The sequence below is a fragment of the Podarcis cretensis genome, assembly GCF_951804945.1.
Source record: "Podarcis cretensis genome assembly, chromosome: 8".
Taxonomy (NCBI): domain Eukaryota; kingdom Metazoa; phylum Chordata; class Lepidosauria; order Squamata; family Lacertidae; genus Podarcis; species Podarcis cretensis.
The window spans coordinates 48,488,869-48,512,060 of NC_137177.1; the positions used below are offsets into that span (position 1 = coordinate 48,488,869).

Genomic DNA, 23,192 nt, shown 5'->3' on the forward strand with positions numbered 1-23,192 from the left:
GAACTAATCATTTCCTAATTAATGCATTGCTTCCAAACTGTCACTTTTGATAGCTGAAATTGCTTTTGATCGCAGGGCTATTTTCATCCAAGGATTTCTTAGAACTGACCTAGAGAACACTAGGTAAAGAGAAAATAATGTAAAGATATCATTTTCATTGTGCTTTCAGGATAGCTTGTGCCCATATGATCTCAGGGCAGTTAGACACAATCCCACTTTTTATACCATAAATATTCCAAGGTACCCAAGGGTCATGTAGTCCAACCCCCTACAATAAGGGAATCACAGCTTTTGCTGCACAACAGCATGCCTCCAGATGGCAATAATGTGGCTAGGTGCACACTAGACCTTTAAAGCACATTCAAAGCATATTCTTTCCTTCAAATAATTATGGGCAGTGTAGTTTACCCCTCACAGAGCTATAGATTCCAGCAACAACTGTTAACAAACCATAGTGCCCAGAATTCTTTGAAGGAAAGAATGTGCCTCGGAGGCATAGTGTGTGTAATAACAATGGGAAAGCTTTGCAGAACAGCTGATAAAGTGTGTGGAATAAATCCGTCATTAATATGCTATTCTTGCATCAAATACTGCTACTAACGCAAGAGCCAGTGTGATGCAGTGGCTAGAATATTGGACTAGGACTCGTGTGACCAGGGTTCAATCCCCATGATGCTCACTGGGTGACCTCAGGTCAGCCACCGCCTCTCAGTCCCTAACCCATCTCACAGGGTTGTGGGGACTGAACGAGGACAGGGACCACCTTGAGGTCCTTGGTGGAAAACCTGGCATAGAAAGACAATCAATCAATCAATCAATCAAACAATCAATGCTACAGAATGCATAGCGGGGGAATGGCCGGGAGGAAATCCACCTGTCCAGGGGAGCCCTTTTCTTTCTTCACTCGAGATGCTCACATCTTCCTTTCCCTGTTGCTAAAGGCCCTGATTCGCAGAAGGTCCGCTTTCTTCCTCTTCCTCCGGAGCGCTTGGCTGAGCAGAACTACCCCAGCTGAGAAGGGCAGCCGAGGAAGAGCCGCTGCCTGGCGGGGAGGTGGGGGGGCGTCCCGGCGCCAGTCCCCTCGGCGCGCTCCGCTGCCCGCCTCTTCTCCGCCACGTCGAGGCGCTGCTGCTACAGGCGGCTGAGCAGGCGGGCGGCGGGCTGGGCCCTCCGAGGGAGCCCAGATGCCGCGGCGGCGGCGGCGGCGGCTGCCTGCAGGCGCCAAGCGCACGGCCACGCGGGGCTCTCTCGGCAGCCGGCAGCCCGGCGCCGCGCCGCAGCCACTGGGAAGGCAGGCGCTGCTGCCGGCGGCGGTCGGAGGTCACGGAGCGCCGCGCCCGCCTCCGCCTCTTCGCCGCTGCTCTGGCCGGGCTGGCGGCGGCGGCGAAAGCGGAAGTCTGCCTCTCCCGCCGCCTTCGGCGGGCTGCAGCCGTTGGAGCGCATGGAGAGATCGGTCGCCTGAATGGGCTCCGGTAAGAGGCAGGGGACGGGGCGACGGATCCTGCGGGAGGGAGGGCGGGCGCGCGGAGAGGTCTGCTGCCCCGCCAGCCCACGCGGCTGTGCACTTGCACCCTACATTTCCAAAGGCTTCCTTCCTCCATCCATCCTTAAGACGAAACCCACGCGCATCGTTCTTCCCGGGCGCGCATCCCTTGAAATGCCCACGCACCAGGTCAGCCCTCCTCAAGCCGGTGCTCTCCAGATGTTGTCAGACTCCAACTCCCATCAGCACCAGCCAGCATGGCCAGTACTCAGGGATGATGGGAGTTGTGGTCCAAAACATTGGGTGGGGGCGCAAGGTTGGAGAGGGCTGTGCTAAATTTAAACGGGTGCATGTCTGTTTCATGGGAATTCACCTTTTGGTTGGGGGGGAGAAATCCAAATGATTTTATCGGAAATAATATAACCCTTTCCATATTTTTGCACTTAACAAGGCAACGTGGAAACGCAGGCAGGGTAGAAACAGCGCTCTGGAATGCAGTACTGTATGTCTAAATTTTTAGAGTATGGATTAAACCTCTTTTTTTAACCACTCCCCGATTGTGCAGCTCAAGTGGGTGAAAGGGAAAGCCTGCATCTCTGCATGGGGTGGGGGAAATGTGTTGCATGTACACCTGTTAGTCACATCTATGAATTGGTCTGTGTTTCCCTCCCTTCTTAATTGGTTTTGTATAGTTGGAGGGAGAGGAAGGGAGGAGAGCACCTGTGCTGATGAGCATGTGGTGTCTAAGAGCCCTGCAGTGAAACACATCATTTTGGCACAATTGTGTCAGCGGCAGTGGGGTTTTCTATTGAAACTTTTAAAGCATCTGTAACACATTGCATGCGTAAGTACAGCTACAAAAGCATCTCTCTCTCTCATTTCCTGCTCCATTCCTGGCACAAGGGAGGGGGCCACTTGCAGCGAGAAAGCAGATGGGCTTCTGTTTCCTACTTTGACATTATTTGATGGGAGGAGGAAAGAAAGACAATAAAATAATATTTACATGCTAATCGTTGCTGGGTGTTTTATAACTGCACAAATGGTAGCCGAAGGAGAGTGGGGGTTTGTTTTGGTTTTGGCAAACTTAAACAATTGCATTTCAAAACCTGGTATACATCTAATTGATTTGTTCTCTGCAGCCCCAGAGGGTAGGACTGGGTCTAAGGGCTTAAGTTACAATATGGTGGACTTCCATTGAACATGCGGGGGGGGGGGGAATTGATGGGTAGAGCAGTTTGACCATAGAACTGGTTATCTAGAGGCGTGCTGGGCTCTCCCACACTGGAGGCACACTGGAACATGGGAAGCTGCCTTATATTGTGTCAGACTGTTGGCCCATCCAGCTCAGTATTGTCTACACTGACTGGCAGCAGCTCTCCAGGGTTTCAGGCAGGAGTCTCCCAGGTCTGCCTGGAGACACCAGGGATTGAACTTGGGACTTTCTGCATGCAACGCAGATGCTGTAATAAAATATTAAAAGCACGATATGCAAGGCCCCATACTTAACTCATCTTAAACGAAAGCAGGACAAGTCAATCCTCTGCATCAGACTTCCTCAACTTAATGCCCTCAAGAAGGTGTGGACTACAGTTGCCATCAGCTGTAGCTAGCATGTCCAATGGTCATGGCTGGTGGGAGTTCTAGTCCAAAACATCTGGAAGATGCCAGGTTGGGACAGATACACTGCATGCAATGATGCAGTTAGGATAATTTTTGCCTCTGGACTTCAGATTGCACTATGTATCAATTTAAAATGTCAAAAACCAAGCCTGTTGCATTTTGGGGGTTTTCCTGCTCATTCTGTTAAACAGGACCCTGAGCTTCTGCCCCAAAGTATTGTGTTGATGATATCATTCTGTTTATATATTTATCTATTTATCCCTCTGTTGGGAAGCCCCTTTGTTCCCAGGACAAGGGCACTACTCCTCTTCTATTTTGATTTGAACCAGGAAGAGACTGAATGTAGTGAGGGCATAAGTCAGGTGCATTTCCTGTGCAGGGTGAGAACCTGTAGTTGGCAGAGGGTTGGTGTTCTCTGAGTGTGAGACAGGGTGCAAGTGTATGTCTGGGTGGGTCTTGTGTTCTTTTAGTAAAACTGTTCATAATGTGTGAGATACCTTCTAGGGTCACTGATTGACTGAAGTACATTTTTGTTAATAGGCTCCTGTTGTTTACATCATATGCTTGGGATGGAGGAAGGTGATGGTGTGACTGTTGCAAGTACTTTTGGGTGAAACTGATTATCTTGACACATTTCAGTTGGAGTTCAGAGCTGGTTACAGGACTGAATCAACTTTGGTCGCCCTGATGGATGGCCTTTGTTGAGAGAAAGGCAAAGTGAGTGTGACCCTATTACTCTTCCTCAGTTGCTTTTGGTGTCTTTAATCATGATACTGTTATGTACTGAAGTTCTCACCCTGGGCCAGCAGGGGGATACTGTAGATAGTTTTCACTCAGGTCCACATATGTGAATAAGAAATTGAATGTGACGTTCGGTGATTGGATAGTTACAGAAAGTTGTTACTGTTGCTTTGTAGTTGAGCTCTATATAAGCAGGTTGGTTGAACCCTTCAGCTCAGTGCTGCTCTGGGCCTGTGAATAAACAAGAGCTGTTTGAAGAATCGCTGTGTCGTCTGATATGTTCACCCACAACTTAACAGACACCTTCCTGAATTGGCCATGTGAGATGAGTACTGAGGCACTGTTTCACCAGGGTCAGTTTCAGAGTTATCACTGGGTGATCAGTTCTTGGCCTCCTGGCAGCTGCATTGTGGGGTGGCACAGGGTGTCATCCTGTCCCCATTAGTATTTAACATCTACATGAAACTGTTGGGAGTGATCATTTTGAAGTTTGGTGTGAGATGTCACCAGTATATGGATAATCTATTTCTCTATAACATCCAAATCAGGAGAGGCCATATAATACGTTAACATTTCATACACCATATAGGAAAATAAAAGCAACACACCAGTCCCCTAACCAGTAACAAAAAGACATTAGCCATTTTCAGACAATAAACTCACACCCACTAAACAGCAGATAAACGCAAACCAGTAGATAAAGAAACCCCCAAAACCATTCACATCAACCCAACAGCATTCCCCCCCTTAGCCTTCCCTTTCCACCCAGAAGTCCATTGTCAGGCCAGCTGCTGCAAATCAGTGCTGGGTGGGTCCAGGGTCCTCCAGGATTTGTCTGAAACCTCCCCTCTTCTTTCAGTGGGGAGCAGTGGCAAAGCAGAGCAGCAAAGAGAATTACAGTGCCATCCTAACCCTGCCTGCTCAGAAAAAAGACCTAATTGAATCCTGTGGGCATGGATCTTCCTTGGTAACTGGGGCTAGAGTTGCACCCTTAGCATGCTCACTTACACAGCCCACAATTGTCTCTGCCCTATGAGGCCTTAAAACAGCAAATCCTTTGCCCACTTAGATGGGAGTAAGCCCCACTGAAGTCTCATGTCTTATGCTTGAGTAGACATGAATAGGATTGCCCTGTAAGAGAACAGAAAGCTGTGCACATTGCTCCCTCAAACAGGAGGCTTTCCAAAATGTAAGTGAATGACTGGATTTTATTTCCACTCACTGGAGCGAATGTTTAATGGATTCCTAAAATCTGGCTAGTAAACTGAGTGGGTGTGCTTTGACAACGTCATGTACCACTAAATGACATCTGCTGTGCAAACCAAAACAAACTGTTATTAAGACTCTTCTCTCTCCCCCCCCCCCCCACACACACCAAGTTCTTTACCTCCACCATTCTCTTTTCTTGGGAAGCATTATCCATCTGGGAAAGGGAGCCATTATTCCAATCAGCAAAAGTAATCTGCCGGTGTTTACGAATTTGTTTGCTCTAGGGAGTGTATGTGTGCATGTGTCCATGTGGGAGATCAGTAGCTGCTTTAATAGTCAGCAGTTGCTGTACTCTGAGAACATTCCCTTGAAAATTCCCACAAAGAAATCGATCAGGAGAGGGGAGAGCAAAAGCCTTGCTGCATTCACAGAACTGTTTATAAGATTGCCCAAATTTTTAGCCAGCTTAGGTAATGTAAGGCTCATTAAATAAAAGAGAACAGTTGTCCACCCAGCCCCTCTCGTTGAGCAGGGTTGTCCCAATTCACTGGCCATATCCCCTCCTGGCAGTTGCCTGCTCTGCCTTAATAAGAAACTACAACTCTTTGTTTATCATTTATGTGTCATTTAGGATCCCTGACTGGTTGCATGCCAGTAAGTCCCTTCCTCACTAACGTTGTAGTCACCTGATGGACATGGCTAGCAGCAACATCAGTGCTGGGTGTGTGACCAACAGGCAAGATCCCGATCTACTCCCCTTATATGTTCAGTGGACGTATAGGTGTGTTGTGTGTATAGCCTGGTACTTGAAGACCTTTTAATGTATATGTGGGGTGTCTGTATCTTGGTAGTTTGAAATTTGCTCTTAGGACAGTGTGGCAAACGAAGTGTTGCCATCTTTCTCCCCTGCCAGGAGTTGTTCATTATGTCTGATTAGAAAAGCCTGTCTGTCACAGCAGATTACAATGGATCAAGTTAGGTGAACAACACTTGTACCTTAGGCACCCTAGACCTGGGCAGGAGCACCTGTGGTCCTTCATATGGGCTAGAGCTACCAACCATCATCCCTGACCATGGACCTTTGCTGGAGTCCAAACACATCTGGAGGACCAAAGATGGCCACATCACTGCCATAGAGCTTACTGAGTTTGCGACTGTTTAGGTTCATTGACAGCAATTTCTTTCATTTGTAGCTGTTAGAGACTCGGGCTGGGACTGGAGAGGCCCTGGTTCAAATTCTCATTCAGCCATGAGGTTCAATGGGTGACATTGCAGCCTCTCAGCCTAATCTACCACACAGGGTTGTTGTGAGAGTGAAATTGTGGGGCAGGGGGAGTCACGCACACCGCCTTGAACTCCCTAGCCAAATAGAAACAAGATTGGTTGGTCTGGTGGTCATTCAGGCTGGGAAGAGCTTGTGAAACTGGCTTTCCTCATCTGGAAGTGGGAACAAAAATAGAAGGAAGCAGATCATTTCAAGGGCCCAGTGGCAGAGCACGCCTGCTTTGCATGCAGAAGGTCCCAGGTTTGGTCCCTGGCATCTCTGCATAGGTTGGGCAAAGGCTCCTGTCTGAAACTCTGGAGAGCCGCTGCCAGTCAACGTACACAATACTGTGCTAGATGGACCAGTAGTCAATATAGCAGCTTCTTCTCTTCGCTTTCTGGGTTGAATAATCTTCCTGTAGGCGTGAACGTTGCTGTTACACACAAAGGAGCCCAATGAGATTAACTGAGTTTACCTTGTCACGCTCTGAGTGGTGAATCTGCAAAGCCTATATTCCTCTAAAATAGGTGTTGAGAATGGGGATAGTGTGGCATTCAATAGAAGAGAGAGGGGGCTTTTAGGGTGGTTGCTCTTGTTCTGTAGAACAGCACTGAGATACAACAGGCGCCAGACAAAAATGGAGGCGTTTCTTTTCCGACAGGCTTTACCCAGCTGGATGAATAAGTCTCTGTTATGGGTGTCTGCTTTGGGTCATTTTGAAATTTCTCTACTTCTATTTCTTTTATTGCTTTTAGCAGTTTTGTTCTGAATTTTGTGCATTGCCTTGAAACATATGCCCAGAAGGCAATAAAATAACAATAACAACAGTGATGATGATGATGAGTGTGAGTGTGAGTATGACTGCAAAAGTCTTGATTCACTAGAGAACCAGGGAATGACCTTGGAACAGCTATAGCACGGCTGAAGCTGGACGTTTACAGTCATCTAATAAATAAGTCCCATGAGTTCAATGGAGCTGACTCCCAGGTAAGTGTGAATAGGATTACAGTGCAATCCTATACACACACATGATAGCCAGGGGGAAAGAGTTACAGCAGAATATTTCTGCAGCTATTTAAAAATGGGTTTAGAACTTGGTTACCACCATTAAAGGCCTCTTTAAGTGTGAATGCCAAAGTGTGAATCTTAAAGAACGTTCTTACAAATTGTTATTCTGGTGGTGTCTTACTCTATTGAGATCCAACTGAACTTTCCCTGGGGTTAATAATAACCGCTGGCAGTGTAATTCAATGCAAGCAGATATAGGTCATATTTACTGGACATGTCCTAGGGTCATAACATTTGGAAGCCAGTTCTTAATCACATAAAGGAAATGGCATGAACCCTATCGTTGAACCCTTTAACTGTATTATTTTGTTATGTCAGACCAATAATCCCAACAGATGATTAGAACATGCTATTCTTACAGCGGAAAGGAGACAATAAGCAAGAGGGGGAAGAGACATCTTGTTAATATAAAATTCTGTTATTGTGGATATGATCGAATTAACAAATTATGTCGGTGTTAGAGAACACAGACACACAAAAAGTTTATTGGAAGATGGAGTAACTTCATAATTAATTGGAACTCGGAGGTACAGGATTTCCTGCCACCATTTGCAGTACTGGGTGCAATCTAGAATCTTATGTAAGATTTGGATGGTGATGATGATGACTAAATAGTACAGATTCATGTTGATTTATTTGCTGACTGGTGAGAAGGACACAAAATATGATTCTTTTAAAATAATATGGACTAATATTGAATTTGTGTTTGCTGACTACATTAAGTCTTTATTTTATCATAAATATGTAAAAGAGAGGTGCAGGACCTGTAGCCCTTCACACCCTGCAGGCTCCAACTCTCATCAGCTCCAGCCAGCATGGCCAACAGAGAGGATTGATAGTTGTAGGCATGCAACATCTTGAGGGATGCAGATTTCCTGTCTCTGCCATCTTAAGAGGCATTCCTTCCTGTATGAGGAGGAATGCCAGGTAAGGATGGATACCTCTTATAAGAAAACAAACACAAAACACAACTACGGTACATCATCTAAAACCAAACAAAGGATTTCCCCCTTTTCTCTCCTTGCTGTGGCTGAGTTGTAGTTCAGCAACAAGTAGTCCATTTAGGTTGCTCCCTGAACAAGAATGTGTCTCAGTTGCTTATTTTGGAACACTTGGTAGTCCTCAGTTCCCAGAAAGGAAATATTTTAACATGGATTTTGTGTTTAATTTCAGTATGGGTTAGCTTAAATTCTTGACACTTAGGTTAGGAACAGCATATTCTGAAGGAACAGACCTGGTTTTGGGTGGCACGCCCACTTGACCTCCCAACAACTTAATTGTTGCTCCTTGCTGGGAAGGAAAAGGCAAGGTAGTGGTGAGGTTGGCACAGCGCAAAAGCACCAGCAGAGCCAATTCAGCCCTCCTGGTAGTGCGTTTCTACCATGCTGACCTCCCTGTCACCTCCCCACTCTCTTTCCCAGTAAGCAGCGGTGACTCAGCTCTCATCAGGTCAGGTGGGTGCCACCATCCACTATGGACTAGACCTAATACATACAGATCTGCTTTAGTGTTTACCCCTCACAGAGCTACAGTTCCCAGTAGCCTTAAGAAACAGCAGTTCCCAGGATTCTTTGAGGGAAGCCATGGCAGTTCAAGTGGTATGACTCTGCTTTAAATGTATGGCATGGATGTAGCCCTGGGAATGCTGGCAGTTACACCTGGGGTCTTCTACTTACTAAACAGCGGCTGAGTCCTAGTCTTGTCTTTCCTTGCTGTCTCCTGGTTCTGAGCTTTGCAGCATTTGCAGCGCTTCCCTTGGCCTTGAAAGAAGTGGCATACGTGACTGTGAAGGGCAGAGCTTCTTAATTAAGCAGCTGCTGCTTAGCTCCCATGCTCTTAACCCATCTGGGAGCAGGGCCTTTAAGAGCCAGCTGAGAATCTTTCCACAAGGAATTCTGCCCCAGTTTTGGCACCTTCTTGATTAAATGCACGCAAGGCACTGCCCACTCAATGCCCTTTTCCAGATCATGCCTGCTTGTACAGCTGGCGCCTCTGCAATCTAGGGCTCCAGAAACCGGAACCAGAGAGGCCAGAGGTTGAGAAAGCATTTAAGTCCTGCCCAACCAAATCCTTCATCCAGCAAGACAGAATAATCCCTCTGTAAGCTGGACGCTGCTGCAGGAAACAACAGACACGTTTGCCCAGTCTGAAGCTTGCTCTGCTTGCTCCGCAGATATGTGCAAGACTGAATTTGGTCTGAGGGTGCCAGGACTCAGCATGTAGGACCAAATAAATAACTGGTATATCTAAAGCCTAAAGAGATTTGGACCAGGGCATCTTAAGGGCTGCTTTCATTTGTTCTGTATTTCTAGGGGCTGTTGCTGAATGAATATAGAAATCTGCCTTACACCGAGACAGATACCACGGATCCATTTGGCCAATCTGCACTAGGGTATGGCACTTCTGGCCTGGGGGCCAAATGCGGCTCTCCAGGCCTCTGTCTGGCCTTTGGAACTCCCTGATACAACCCTCACCAAGGCCAGTCTACCCATGAGGCAAAGGGAGGCAGCCACCTTAGGCGACAGGTGCAGCAGATCCTGATCTTTATTTCCTCCTTGTTCCTGATGTAGATCTTCACTCACCCCTTCTTCCCTGGGAAGGAGGAGGTGCCATTTTGTGGTTTGCCTCAGGCACCAATCTTGGGCCGGTCCTGACCCCCACTGGCCCTACTTTCCACCCTCATTGAGTGGTTTTGCCAGACTGTGGCAAAAACAAGCAAGTTTCTCTTGCTCTGGGTGGATGATTGAGAGGGTTGTATGCATAGGCATAGAAACTAGTCTACCGTATCAAGGTAAAATTAATGGTAGTTCCATCCACTTTTGCTGCTGGCCACACCCATAACTCACATATGGCCCATGGAAGGTTGTCCAGCAGGGTGTGAGGCCCTCTGGCTGAAACAGGAGCTTGTCCCTGGTCTACGCTGACTGTCAGCAGCTCTCCAGGGTTTTAAACAGAGATTCTTCCCCCAACTCTATCTGGAGATGCCAAGGATTGATGGAATCACCTCCCATACACTATATTATTCTAGGCGTCCAGCCAAGACTTGTCTCTTTCAGAAATCTTTTAGCAAATGTGATCCGGTTTTTATGGGGTCCAATTAGCTCCTGACTTTCATGCTGCCTGGCTGCCTATTTATTGTTCTGTTTTGTTCCACTTTCCCATGGGGGAGTGGAGTTGTTGCTCTGTCCTCTTGCCGCTTTTATGTATTTACCAAGGTGTACTGCCTATTTTCCCATTTTTGGATTTTATTCATTGTGTTCTTGGTTTCATCTTGAATTCATTTATTTACAATATTTCTAGCCCACCTTAATGAGCGGTGCCTGTTTTCACCTGGCTTTAATTCTTTGTTTTTAAGCAATTTTTATTATTTTCATTAAACATTGCAAAAAAAAATCAAGACAAAACCACGCAAAGTTTTTTCCCCCTGTTACAAACCTGTCCCAAGCAAAGCACAGTACAGAAGCAGGGAAAGTATCTGCCAAAGCCAATAATTACATCTTCCCATTGCCCCAAAGTCACAGCCTGTGCAGTCAAGGTCATGTGAGGGTAGCTTCTGATTGCCTTGCATTGAACTTGTGTCAAGGATGACTTGCACACTGTGGAATCTGCACAAGTCTGGCAAGTTGGCAGGAGAGGTATCAACATTTTGCCAGGCATAACTCCTTTCCTATTACACTAATTAGAATGTGGTCTGAGTCATATAACTGATTTTAGCTTGGACTGGCGGATTTGTCTCTTTGCTGTTTCTTTTCTCCTCCAATTCGTGAGCAGCCAAGTAGTTTAAGGCTGCAATCCAATATATATAAGCCCTACCAAAAAGAAATGGGGCTTTCTTCTGAATTGTTATGTATAGGACTGCCCCGTAACAGAATGAAATTGCCTCCAAATGTTGTTGGACTCCAATTTCTATCAGCGCTAGCCAGCATGGTGATGATGGAGGCAATCTGGAGGGCACCAGGTTGCCAAAGACAGGTCAGGGTAGTTATACAGACCTTGTCCTCTTCCCTTAGGTACATCAACCATGATTTCAAAATTGATGCTGTTGCATAATGACAAGAAGTGTTCCATAACCTTATCCCCAGTGCCCCGTACCCTACCCTATAAGGGAAGATAATAACACAATAAAATTCAAAACAGTAACAATTAATTTCATGTATATTCAAAATCCAATTAAAACTAGTTCAGTTAATTCAACAAAATTGATGAAATTGGTCCAGTTTGATGCCAGTTTTTCAAAGTCTGATAGTCATTTACACCTCCAGCAGCCTCCTGCTGCACCCTTGCCTCTAGCCCACCTCCCAGGTAACCCCAGGGGGAGGTACCTCCCACTTTGGGGACCACTGTTCTAGAACCTCCGTTCCTCTTTCATCATCATCACCATTTATTAAATATTGCTTGTGACTACTGAACACTGTAAGAATGAGGCAAGGGTTTTTTATTTATGGTGAAAGCTTGTGTGGCAATGGCTGGCCTTCCTTTGTTTTGCAAGCGAAATCCATGAGCGGGGTTGGTGCCCTCATTTTCTTCAGTTTCTTCTTTTTTTCTTCTTCTTCCCTTCCTTAGTGAATGCACTTCCACTGTAGGTGTGAATCCTGTCACCTCTGGTAAAAAGTACAGCCTCCCTCTCACATTCCAGGTAGGGAAAATGAGATGCACAGCACAATGAGTGAGTGAGTGAGAGAGACCCTTTTTCCACTTGCATGTCCTTCCTACATTGCCTACAGTGATCAAGAGCACCACTCTGGACTGGCATTAGGAGCATATAAGCTACAGGCTGTGTGTGTTCTCAGTGGTTCCGTAGGAAGTGCAGAAGAAACTCAGAATGTGACAAGTGGAGGTTCTAATCCAGGGGTGGCAGAACCTCAGGACCAGGGGTTTGACTCTTTCCAGTCCACACCACCCAGAGGCTATGCACCCAATTCTGAACCTGCTACTCACATTTCTTGAGTATTTTGGCCAGAGTGGAATATGTCCTTGAATTGGGATAGTACCTCCTGTTTGCCTGTGTGGAGGATAGAGAAATGGTGGGGTATACATGGAAACCTCTGCACCAGTTGCTCACTCACTTTGGCCTCTGGCCCTGCCTGTGGCCCCCAGAATGTTGCCTATGAGAGAATGCAGATCTCTGGCTGAAAAATGCCCCCACCCCTGCACCATCCCTGCAGGACCCCCATCTCCTATGTAAGCCTTTTGGATAGCTAGGCTCTGCTTTTGCAGTCCGGCAGGCACAGGGGAATCCTTTTTCAAGAGTGCAGACTTACTGATGTGCCAAACTTAGCTGCTTTTAAGGCGGCAAACGGCAGCAGGCTTTTTAATGTTTGATTTGTCGTTCTTATTGTTGTTCCTCTATCTTATATTGTGGCTTTTAGATGCTGCAGTTTTTGTTTCTTTATATTGTTAATTTTTTTGGGGGGGGGGTTAATCCCTTGCTGGCTTTGATGTTTTTAAATAACCATTTTAAAAATTGCAAATTGGATTTTACCGTTTTCATAACGTATGCTGCCTCAGCTATATTGGTGAAAAGAGTGGGGGGAACCTTTAGTCCTCCAGATGTTGCTGAGCTGCAACTCTCATCAGCCCCAGCAAGCATGGCCAGTGGTCAAGGATGATGGGCATTGTAGTCCTGCTACCTCTGCAAGACCAAAGGTTCCCCACACCTGCTTTAAATAATTACGTAGATATTTGGCTTAGGATTCAGCTTCCTGAGAGCCTCAGTTTAGGAATAATTGTGCAAATTTGGCTGTCTCTTAAATTATTAACATTTGAGAGGGGATGTCGTGGTTTGTTTGTTTAAATGTTATTAAAAGATTTATAAACCACTTTTCAGACTGAAATCATGTGGGGGCTCCGGGAGGGTATCACATGAGTTGTAAGAACAACCACATCTTTCTCTCTCCAAGGAAAGAGAGATGGATCTACCCTCAAAAGGGAGATCCAACATTGGATGCCCCCATTGAAAGGCTACAGAAAAGTCCACAACTGGCTTCTCTCCAATGTCAGAAGAAGCATTCTAGGAGTGATCAAGGGTTGTGCCCCGAGGGGCTGTGAATCTACATATTTTCCTAATAGGCCCCCAACATGCTCCCAGTTTCCAGTGGGAGAGAAATAAATTACTCCATCTCCAGAGCTGATGTAGCTTGTCTGCTTTGGGGGATGTGTCGAAGCCCTGATGGACCCCAACATTCCCTCAGAATTTAGGGTTTGTAAACAAACTGGGGCAAGCATCCCCTCTCCTCCGCTTTTGCATGAAGGAGACAGAAAAAATTGCTTCTGATTTTTAAACTAACCAGTTTCCCATAATTTCTGAGCTTGTTGGAACTGTTGTTTATTTAACCCAGGGGTAGCCAAGGTGGAGTCCTTCTGGCATTGTTGGACTTCCAACTCCCATCAGCCCCAGACAATATGGCCAATAGTAAAGTATGATGGGAACTGTAATCCAGCAACAACTGGAGGGCACTAGGATGGGGGAAGCTGATCTAAAGGGTGTGTTTACACTATAGAGCCTGGTGTGCTCGCTTAGATTCTAGCACCAGAAAGATTCTGGCATAATATACCTCAAAATACAACCCTCCTCTAGCATCCTTGTATCCCAACATAACATCTGAACCAGTCCAGAATGAATCAACTGTGGCTTGCCTTTGAGCAGCTGAATCCTTCATGGGAAATGACTTGTTGAGAAAGCTCTGCAGCCCTCCAGAGTGTCATGTCCTTCACAGAGAACACTTTTATGATCCTTCCTGCACTCGTAGTCTGTATGGATTCCTAGAGGGATTAAGAGCATATTCCAGTTCCATATTGAACTGTGGTGTTGTTCTGCTCCGAGGTGTCTTAAACATCAGTCAAGGACTCAGCCTAGAAATATATATTGCTTGCTGAGGCTCAGCAATGACTCAAAAATGGTTATTATTTCTTATTAAATGGGAGGTGAGTGATTTCTCCTGGATGATTTGCTGTTTTGAACAGAAAGGCAAAGGGGGGGGGGGCAGAGGGTTCAGAGAATCATTTTTAGGATTTTATGCTGGTGCCCAGCTGCCTCACCATGACTAATACGGTCTTCGTTGAAGCATGGAAAATGTTCTCAGATTTTCACACAGCAGATGTATCATTGCTGGGTCTCCTTCTTCCTTCAGATCCCTCTTCAAAACCTACCATTTCTGTAGCCTTTGGCTTTACCTGTGTTGTCCTCATCCGCAGCTGAAATGAACCGTAAGTACATAGAAATTTTCTCTGCTTATATTCATCCCTCGTTATCCTCAGCTTTCCTAGTCTTCTATTCCCATTTTTGCTTGTCACCCAGTATTTCCTTTCCTTTGTTGTCTTTCCTATTGATTGAAGTGTGTAAGACTGTCGTAGTGTCCTGACCCATAGCAGTAGCCATCACTGGAGAAAAGTGGTGGTGAGAAAGAGGCGGGACTGGCCAAGTCATCTTTGTGCCTGGATGAGGTCAGGATTCTGAAGGGTGCTGAGTTGGGAAACAGAAGCAAGATTTTCAGGACCCTGGACAGTGATCCTACAGTGAAGAACAAGAGGAGCAAGTTGCCTCAGCAATGGCCTGCAGCACCTTCCACAGCTTTACAGTCTCCCCGGAGGATCAAGACTGAAGCCACACATTCTGAGAGCACCAACTGACCAGTGCTCTAGTTGGCAGGGCTTGAGGCTGCCATGATATAGTCCTTGGAAGCTGTTCAGAACTTTCTTCATCTTCAGAGGAGTTGGTAGTTCCTTGGCAAAGGTTAATCATCACAGATCAGGGAGCCATGTGCAGAATCTGTTGCTGACAGGTTTACTAGAAATGAGTTAGGTTCATCTTCTCCTTGGAGCTACTATCGCTTGGGGACCCTTGAGTCATCTGGGGCAATTGTACCTGTGGTACCACATTGCACCCTACAGAATGTCAGAGAGCTGTAACCTAAAAACGTGCATTTTCCACTGTTGCCCCTGTACTATGGACCACCCTTCCATCATTTGCTTCTGATGTATTGTAAAGACTTGACTTTTTGCTCAGGCCTTCCTTGACCCTTAAGGTTGGACCCTGTTGTTGTTATTTACTTGTTTGGATGCCCTGCATTCCTGTTCTTATATGGTTTTTGTACTATGAGTTTACTGGTTTTATTTTATCTTCCTTTGTATTTCAGATTGTTTTAAATGTTATACACCCCTTAGAGGTTTTAAAATATTAAGTGGTGCTTTAAAATTATTAAATAAATAACTGCATTTTGCCAGACCTTTTTAGTTGTTAAATTTGTGTTGATAAAGCTAACCAGTTAATCAACTCAACACCGTGATTCTAGTTGGTCCCCAGGCATAGGCAGCTAATTTAGAACTTTCTGATATTCTGCACCTGTTGTGAATTGATTCAGGAGGACGTATGTTTCTGGGTCACTTCCTGCTTGCCTCCTTTGAGGTTGCCTCAGCTTCCTCTGCCATCAGATTCTAAACAAGTCACTCTTTGTGCCTTCTGTTCCCTTAAATATCATATCATTCCCCAGAGCCCTCCTCTAACACTTCCAATTAATACAACAGAGACCTGTTTTGATAGCTTTGGTGCAATTTTATTTTCAAACACAGCTTCCATGTACTGTGAAGCCAAAGAGCATTTTATAATAAGGAGAAGGTGGGGGTGGGAAGGAAAGCGGCTGCAACAACAAGAAGGTGAGGATTTTTTCATATGGCTTTGGAAACTAATCAGGTTATTGCACAGACGAGACATGAAGCAGGCAAATCTTGAATATGATACGATTTATATCAGCAATAAGATTGCATACTGAGACGAGAAAGAGCCTTGTGAATCCATAAAAATGGAATATTCCTATTCAGGGTTATAGCTAGCTCTGCTCTTTTCCAGGAAACTCCATTCCATCCCCCCTATCCAGTTTTCCATCTTTTGCTCCAACAGCAACTCAGTATTCAGTGTCTACTGAACATGCCCAGTCATCACTGGGTATTAGATTTTTTTTTACCAAATAAGATTTTTGAGATTTCTGCAAAACATGAGGTTCCCCCAAGTTTGCTGATATCTCCCTCTTGCATGGATGGCACTATTTTACCTACATAAGGATCCATACTCATCCCTAAACTTTGCAATTAAAGGGAATTGTAATCTGCACTTCTCTGAGCAGTAGGAAGTTCTAAAGATTCAGAGAGTCACTTTCCTAGTGGAGAGATGAGTACTAGAAACCTGAATTGCTTTTGTAATAACTAGCTGATGCTTTGTGGAGAAGGGAGAAGGATGCTTTTTCAGGACTAGCTGTGTGTTCTCAAAAACACATGCTTTTCTGTGTTTCTGCCTGCTGCTCTGCTGATCAGCCTGTGTTGTTAGGAACCTACAGTTTGAGCAGGTGGGAAGCAAGCAGACACTGTGGTCGTCTAAAGCAGCACCAGTCTTTCCAAAACAACCTTCATAGCACCTCAGTACTGTTTCTTGCCAGCTAGCAATAAAGTTCAAACTCTCCCCACCAAAAAATAAATAAAACCTATTGCAGACTGGAATATCGTTTTTCACTTTGGGGCCATCGTAATATTTGTGGACGTTAAGTATTTGTGGCTACTCAAATAGTTGTAGGTTAGTTAGTAAGTTTGTGGGCAGCTATTTGTAAGACAGTCTTGTCTTGGGGGTTTTTAATATTCCTGTAAAGAGTGCTAGATTGGGGTATATATGTTGTGTGACTTCGAGGAGGCTGAGTCGACACTGCCCTTGTTGGGGAAATGCCCTTGTTTCCAAGATTCTGACTTTTAGATAACTGCTACTAATGACTTGGCTGCGCAGAGAACGTTTATCCGCCAAGTGCTAAAAGCACAGAAGCCAAACTGATCTCATTATGGGTCTCCATGCAAAGCTGGGCCTCCATGTTTCTGCAAGCCTGTGGCTGCCTATGCCATACAAAACCAGCGTGTGGTCAGAGGCAGTGATATTTGGGGAATGCATTGGGGGTACTGACATCTTCTGCTGGAGCAGCTGTATGGAGAATTGCAAATCACAAACGATTACGCCTAACTGCATGGGCTTTGGGCTATGAAAGCTGACACAAAGGCCTTGAATTAAATAGACTGGAGAGAAACAAAAACCTGATTTGGGCAGCCTGCCTTTTGCACGGCTGGCTGAAGGCTGGGCTACCAGTCTCCTAATCCTTGATTGCAAAGAGCAGTTGGTTTGTGGTCAGCCTCTCATTTATTTTCACTTTCAAATTATTCCATTACATCATTGCATGGTGCCAAAATATTAAGAGAGGAAGGTAGCCTGAGCCCAGGGGGTGGCAAGGATGCCAGTATTTATTTGATTTATGTATATACTACCAACTCATATAATCCCACTCTACCTAAAGTATTTTTCTTTAAGTTCATTGAGTCTGTTCTGAGTAGGACTAGGACTGGATACATTCCAAAATATTGGGATATCAAAATGAATTCCCACCCAAGCCCACCCTAGAAAAACTGGCAGGTGCCCAGGGCCCCATGTGCCCTCTGCCTTCCAACGGCCAGTGAATGTTGGCAGCAGAAAACAGGGCCCAGCTGTGAATGCTGAGCCAGCCAAGACAGAGATGTGATTTCTCTGTCTGCCTGGGGCTTAAAGAGGCAGGGAGACAATTTCTGAGACTGGTTACTCCCCACACCCTTCCCCAAGAATATTTCATGGCAGGAATGAAGTACCTGTGGCCCTGCAGAGGTTTTGATTGCACTGTGGCCTCCCATCACCCGTGACTAAAGATGGTGGTGGTTGGCATTCACATTTTAATGTAAACATACCTTTCTCGTACTTCCTAAAAAAAAGTCCAAATTTGGAAAGATAGCTGAGATTCATTTCACACATTATCTTTCCAAATTTGCACTTTTTTGAATTTCACAATGCCCAAGCTTAGAGACACAATTCAAATTAGCAGAGGTTTGCTTGAGTCCTGCACTGTTTTCCCACTGACTGATAAAAGGGAAGGCAAAGCCTGGTTTTTGCTCCTGAGTTGTATGGAAAGACAGCAAAACAAAATTCTCATCTAAGCAATGAGTCTTGCAAAGATCTGAGCCCTTGTTAATGTACATATTTCACTGCTTGATCAACCTGCCCCTGCCCCCTTTTTTTTCCTTCCTCTTTTCCCCCCAGATGAAAAGGGCATCCAGCCTTGCAGAAAGGAGGAACTTCAGTGCCTGCTGAACTGCCTGCGTTGCCACTTCAAGAAGAACTGTGGCAAAGACTATGGGTCCATCAAGATCACCTGTTCAAGTGAGTAATCCTTCAGGATATTCTTCAGTGGGATCAGTTATATTCATACTGACCAGACCAGAGACCTTAGATAGGTCCAGGTGGTTTGGTTGGTACCTCTATAGCTTATTATTATTATTATTATTATTATTATTATTAGTATTATTATTATTCCCTGCCCATCTGGCTGGGCTCCCACAGCCACTCTGGGTGGCTTACAGCATATATAAAAACACAGTAAAACATCAGACATTATTGCCATTCATGTAGGTATGCATGTCTACAGTAGTTGGACTTCCCTTTGAACACTGTGAAAAAGTTAGGAAATGTATTGAGAAGAATCATGGCACAGCCCGCCTTGGACCATACAGCTTCAAAATGCTAGGATTGCATGTCAATAATACCCTCCACTAGGAAAGTTAGCACATTAGAGAGAACTCTTTCTAGGCTAGCCTAGCCTTCCCCATAATCTGTTAACTGCAGCTGCCCCTGAGCAGGGAATTCTTGAGACAGGGGAGCATTTAATTATGTGACCTCACCACTTTCATCATTCTGAAGCCATGCACCCAAATATGGCTGTGCCGTGTGATTCTTCTGAAGTTGTAGATCATCTCCCCCCAAAAAAGACAGTTAAACAGTGGATTTGATCCAGTAAGGGGGGAATCCAACATGAAATTTCAAGTTAACCAGCTGTGGGCATGATGAAGCACATTGTTCGTGTGTTTCTGAGTGCAATTCAAAGTGTTGGTGCTGACCATTAAAGCCCTAAATGGCCTTGGCCCAGTATTTCCAAAGGAGCGTTTCCACCCTCATCATACAGCCCAGACACTGAGGTCCTCCTCTGAGGGTCTTCTGCTGGTTCCCTCACTGTGAGAAGTGAAGTTGCAGGGAACCAGGCAGAGGGCCTTCGCAGTAGTGGCGCCCTCCCTGTGGAACGCCCTCCCTTCAGATGTCAAGGAGACAAAGAACTACATAACTTTTAGAAGACATCTGACGGCAGCCCTATACTGGGAAGTTTTTAATGTTTGATGTTTTATTATGTTTTGATATATGCAGTAAGCAGCCCAGAGTGGCTGGAGAAACCCAGCCAGATGGGCGAGGTATAAATAATAAAATTCTTATTCTTATTATTAAATGTGTTATTTGGGCAGGGGGTTATTGGGTTATTGTTTTTATTTTATTTTAATATATTGTGATCTTTTCTGTGAACTGCCCTGAGACCTCCGGGTATAGGGTGGTATATAAATTCAATAAATAAATAAATAAAATGTGTGGTGACATTTTTCTGGGTACCATCTCTCACTCCACTGCTGGTGTGGCTGGGCACAACACCTTTTTTTAACCTATTGTTTTGTGCAAATCTGGCATATCAGACAACTTGGCCACCTGCACAAGTGAACAAACACCTGCATTCATGCCCACAGTGGACCTCAGATTTCCTGAATGAAGGGAATGTGGGGAAATACTAATTGAGGGAAAAGGACAACAACACAGAGTGCAAGCGCCTCCCAATGGATGGAAAGTGTGAGTTCAATTGCCCGGATTTGGACAGGGATAGTAACCTCTAGGTTAGATTACTGTAATGTGGTCTACTTGTGGCTGCCTTTGCAGATGCCTTGGATAATGCAGCTGGTGCAGAATTCGGTGGCCAGGTTGCTCATCTGAGCAAGACAGTCTGAGCAGATAACACTGACCCTGGCCTGACTGCACTGGCTTCCAGTCAGTTTCCAGAATCAGTTCAATGTGCTGGTTTTGAACTACAAAGTCTTCTGCAGATCAGGATCCCAGTAGGATCACCTATGCACTGACCTGGACCCTACAATAGTTATCTGAAGCCCCCACAAGAGGTCCAGAGGGAGTCAACACAAAAACGGGCTTTTCCGTAGTGGCTCCCCACTTGTGAAATGCTCTCCTCGGGGAGGCTGGCCTGACGTTTTTGTTTACATATTGTTAGACACTAGGCAAAACATTATTTTTTTTATCAGGCCATTGACTTTTAATTATCTATGGCCCTTTTGCTTGGGTGGGATGTTTTAATCTAGTTTTTAACAAATATAATTGTCTTTTAGATTTTTCTTTTTATACATCTATGTATGGGTTTGTTTTTTGCTTGAAATATCCCTACCGTTGACAGGAAGACAGAATTCAGTATGGAGTGTGCATGGCTTCAGCAAGACAGCAGATGTCAGCTGAATCCTCCATGTGCTACTCACAAGTAAACTCTTTACTGCATAATGAGTCAGGCACTTTTGTAATAGGATCAATTAATGGTATTTGCAACCAGCTGGCAGTTTTATAGAGCACAGCATTGACTGACTGGGATTCCGTTCACATCCGTAAAAGCACATTGCATGCCAATTCCTTCCCCATTGTATTACTCCTCCCCACTCCATCCTTCCTAATTCTAACATTTGTTCTGTGCACTTAAGAAAAGAGCGTACTTAAGGGCGAAACTGCATGAGATGTTTAATGTGTCTCTGCAATTAACATGCACCCAGGATGGGGATGTAATGTAAATTGCTTCAAATTGAAGGCAGCTGATAATTATCAGGATCTCTACAGGGGAGGGGCAATGCAATCTTTTCCAGCAGCCAGTTTAAGGAAATCCCTCATCTGATCCTGATATTTGCATTGGGAGGAAGTCCTTCATTGGCCATTTCTGGAACTAACAATGCCAACTAACAATGTGGGCTTTCAGGAAGAGATTTCCTGGTTATGTGAGTCCACCCTTTCAGGAGTTATGTCAGCAGGTCTTAGACCCGAAGGTTTCCTCGATGGGTGGATGGCCAAACTCTGCTCACATATTCTAACACATGGGCAAGTCCCATTCTATCTGCCTCACTTCCTTGTGTTAGAACCAACCTACAGGTTCAGGGAAAGCAAAATGCAGTCCTGGAACTATAATGCTTTCAGAAGTTAGGGGTGGCATGTTTAAATAATTGCATGTTTTCATTTACCTGGTTTGCAAAGTATTTTGCTAGTGCAGTGTAGTGCTTAGGAACATAGGAAGCTGCGTTATACTGAGTGAGACCATTGGCCCACCTAGCCCCATATTGTCTGCACTGACTGGCAGTGGCTGTCCAGCATTTTAGATAGGGTTATTTCCCAGCCATACCTGGAGATGCAAGGGATTGAACCTTCTGTATACAATGCAGATGCTCCCCCCATGAGCTATGGCCATTCCCCATATAGCACTTTGGAGTGGAGACCTGAGTTCAAATCCTCATGTAGACTTGGAGCTGATTGAATGAGCTTGGACTTATTACTTTCTCTCAGCCTAAAGGCTTAAGGTCCAACCCTTGTTGGCCTTGTTGTTTTCAGATATTCCAGTTGCTTAGTACCAGTGACAGTGTCTTTTTTGTGCTGGCCCTGTGATTCTGGAACTCTCCTAGAGAAGTCCTCCCATTTTTAGACTGCTGCTGAACATGTCTTCTTTTAAACTCTGGGAGGCATTTTATAATTGTCCTGTGCTGTTTTAAATGATTTTGCTAACTTTTGTATTGCTATACTTTGTATTTCTTTATCTGTAATAAGTGTGTTTTATTATGTTTTGTATCTTTGTAAGTACAGTGGTACCTCAGGTTACAAACACTTCAGGTTACAGACTCCGCTAACCCGGAAGTAGTACCTCGGGTTAAGAACTTTACCTCAGGATGAGAACAGAAATTGCATGGCAGCAGCGAGAGACCCCATTAATTAAAGTGGTACCTCAGGTTAAGAACAGTTTCAGGTTAAGAACAGACCTTCAGAACGAATTAAGTACGTAACCAGAGGTACCACTGTAATTTTGAAACAAATATTTTGAAATAAAGAACCTTGAACTATTTGCACAACGTGTAAGAAATTATGGAATTCATTATCACAAGATGTGATGAAGGGCAGTAGTTTACAGGACTTCTTAAAACCATGGAAGGATTTTTCAGGGAAAGGGTCATGGCTCAGAGAAAGAGTGGTTACTTTGTATGCCACACAGATCAGGAACTGTCCAGTAAGTCAAAATTCAGGAGATTTAGAACAGCAGGGGTGCTGTCCAAGAGGGAACAGAGGCAAAAAGAGATGTTGCTTCCGCACTGGCTTGTCTTCATTTGAGCAGCTTAATGGTTGGTGTGGCTGCCCCACCACTTCTTGGCTTGTAATCAGGGCCCTTATGCAGAGCACTTGAGGAATTGAGCATCCTACTCACAAGAAGAGTTCAGGGAGCGTCCTTCTGCTGCTAATGGACCTTGTACCTCCCTACAGACATGCCGCTGTGTCTTTGCTTGAGGTCTTAATGAGGAGGTAAAACCAGTCAGGGTGCATTGGTTCCTCCTGACCTGAAGCTTCTTTGATGTTAGGTATCTTCCAAGGTGAGTTATTAATGTCCACTGACTCCTGTGGAATCCCATCAGTGCTAAATCTTCCTCTTTTGCTAAGGTCTCACACGCTTCAAGGCTGGTCCTGCCAGGGGACATGACCGGTTGCTAAACAGAACCTCTGTGTATGGGGGCTTTATATAGCTGAATACCTCCTTCTGGGAAGTTGGCCATGGAAGTGATGATCCCACTTCTACAGCCTACTTATGAGGATGATGCTCTCAAGCATCATCTGGTTGGCAGCTGAACTGAATGCTAGCCTAC

At 45.1% G+C, this 23,192-nt stretch overlaps 1 protein-coding gene across 2 annotated transcripts in view; it reads left to right on the top strand.

Annotated features, from left to right (window-relative positions):
* Positions 1-1,305: 1,305 nt before the first annotated feature.
* The window catches only part of BEAN1 (brain expressed associated with NEDD4 1), a 42,752-nt gene continuing 20,865 nt past the window's right edge, over positions 1,306-23,192 (top strand). The window contains exons 1-3 of one of the 2 annotated variants that reach the window (XM_079988235.1): positions 1,306-1,472; positions 14,516-14,591; positions 18,478-18,597. In XM_079988235.1, coding sequence (XP_079844361.1) covers positions 14,585-14,591; positions 18,478-18,597 — 127 coding nt within the window. In that variant the 5' untranslated portion in view covers positions 1,306-1,472; positions 14,516-14,584. Of the gene's footprint in view, positions 1,473-3,714; positions 3,821-14,515; positions 14,592-18,477; positions 18,598-23,192 lie in introns of those variants that run through there. The other variant, XM_079988236.1, reaches the window with a different exon arrangement.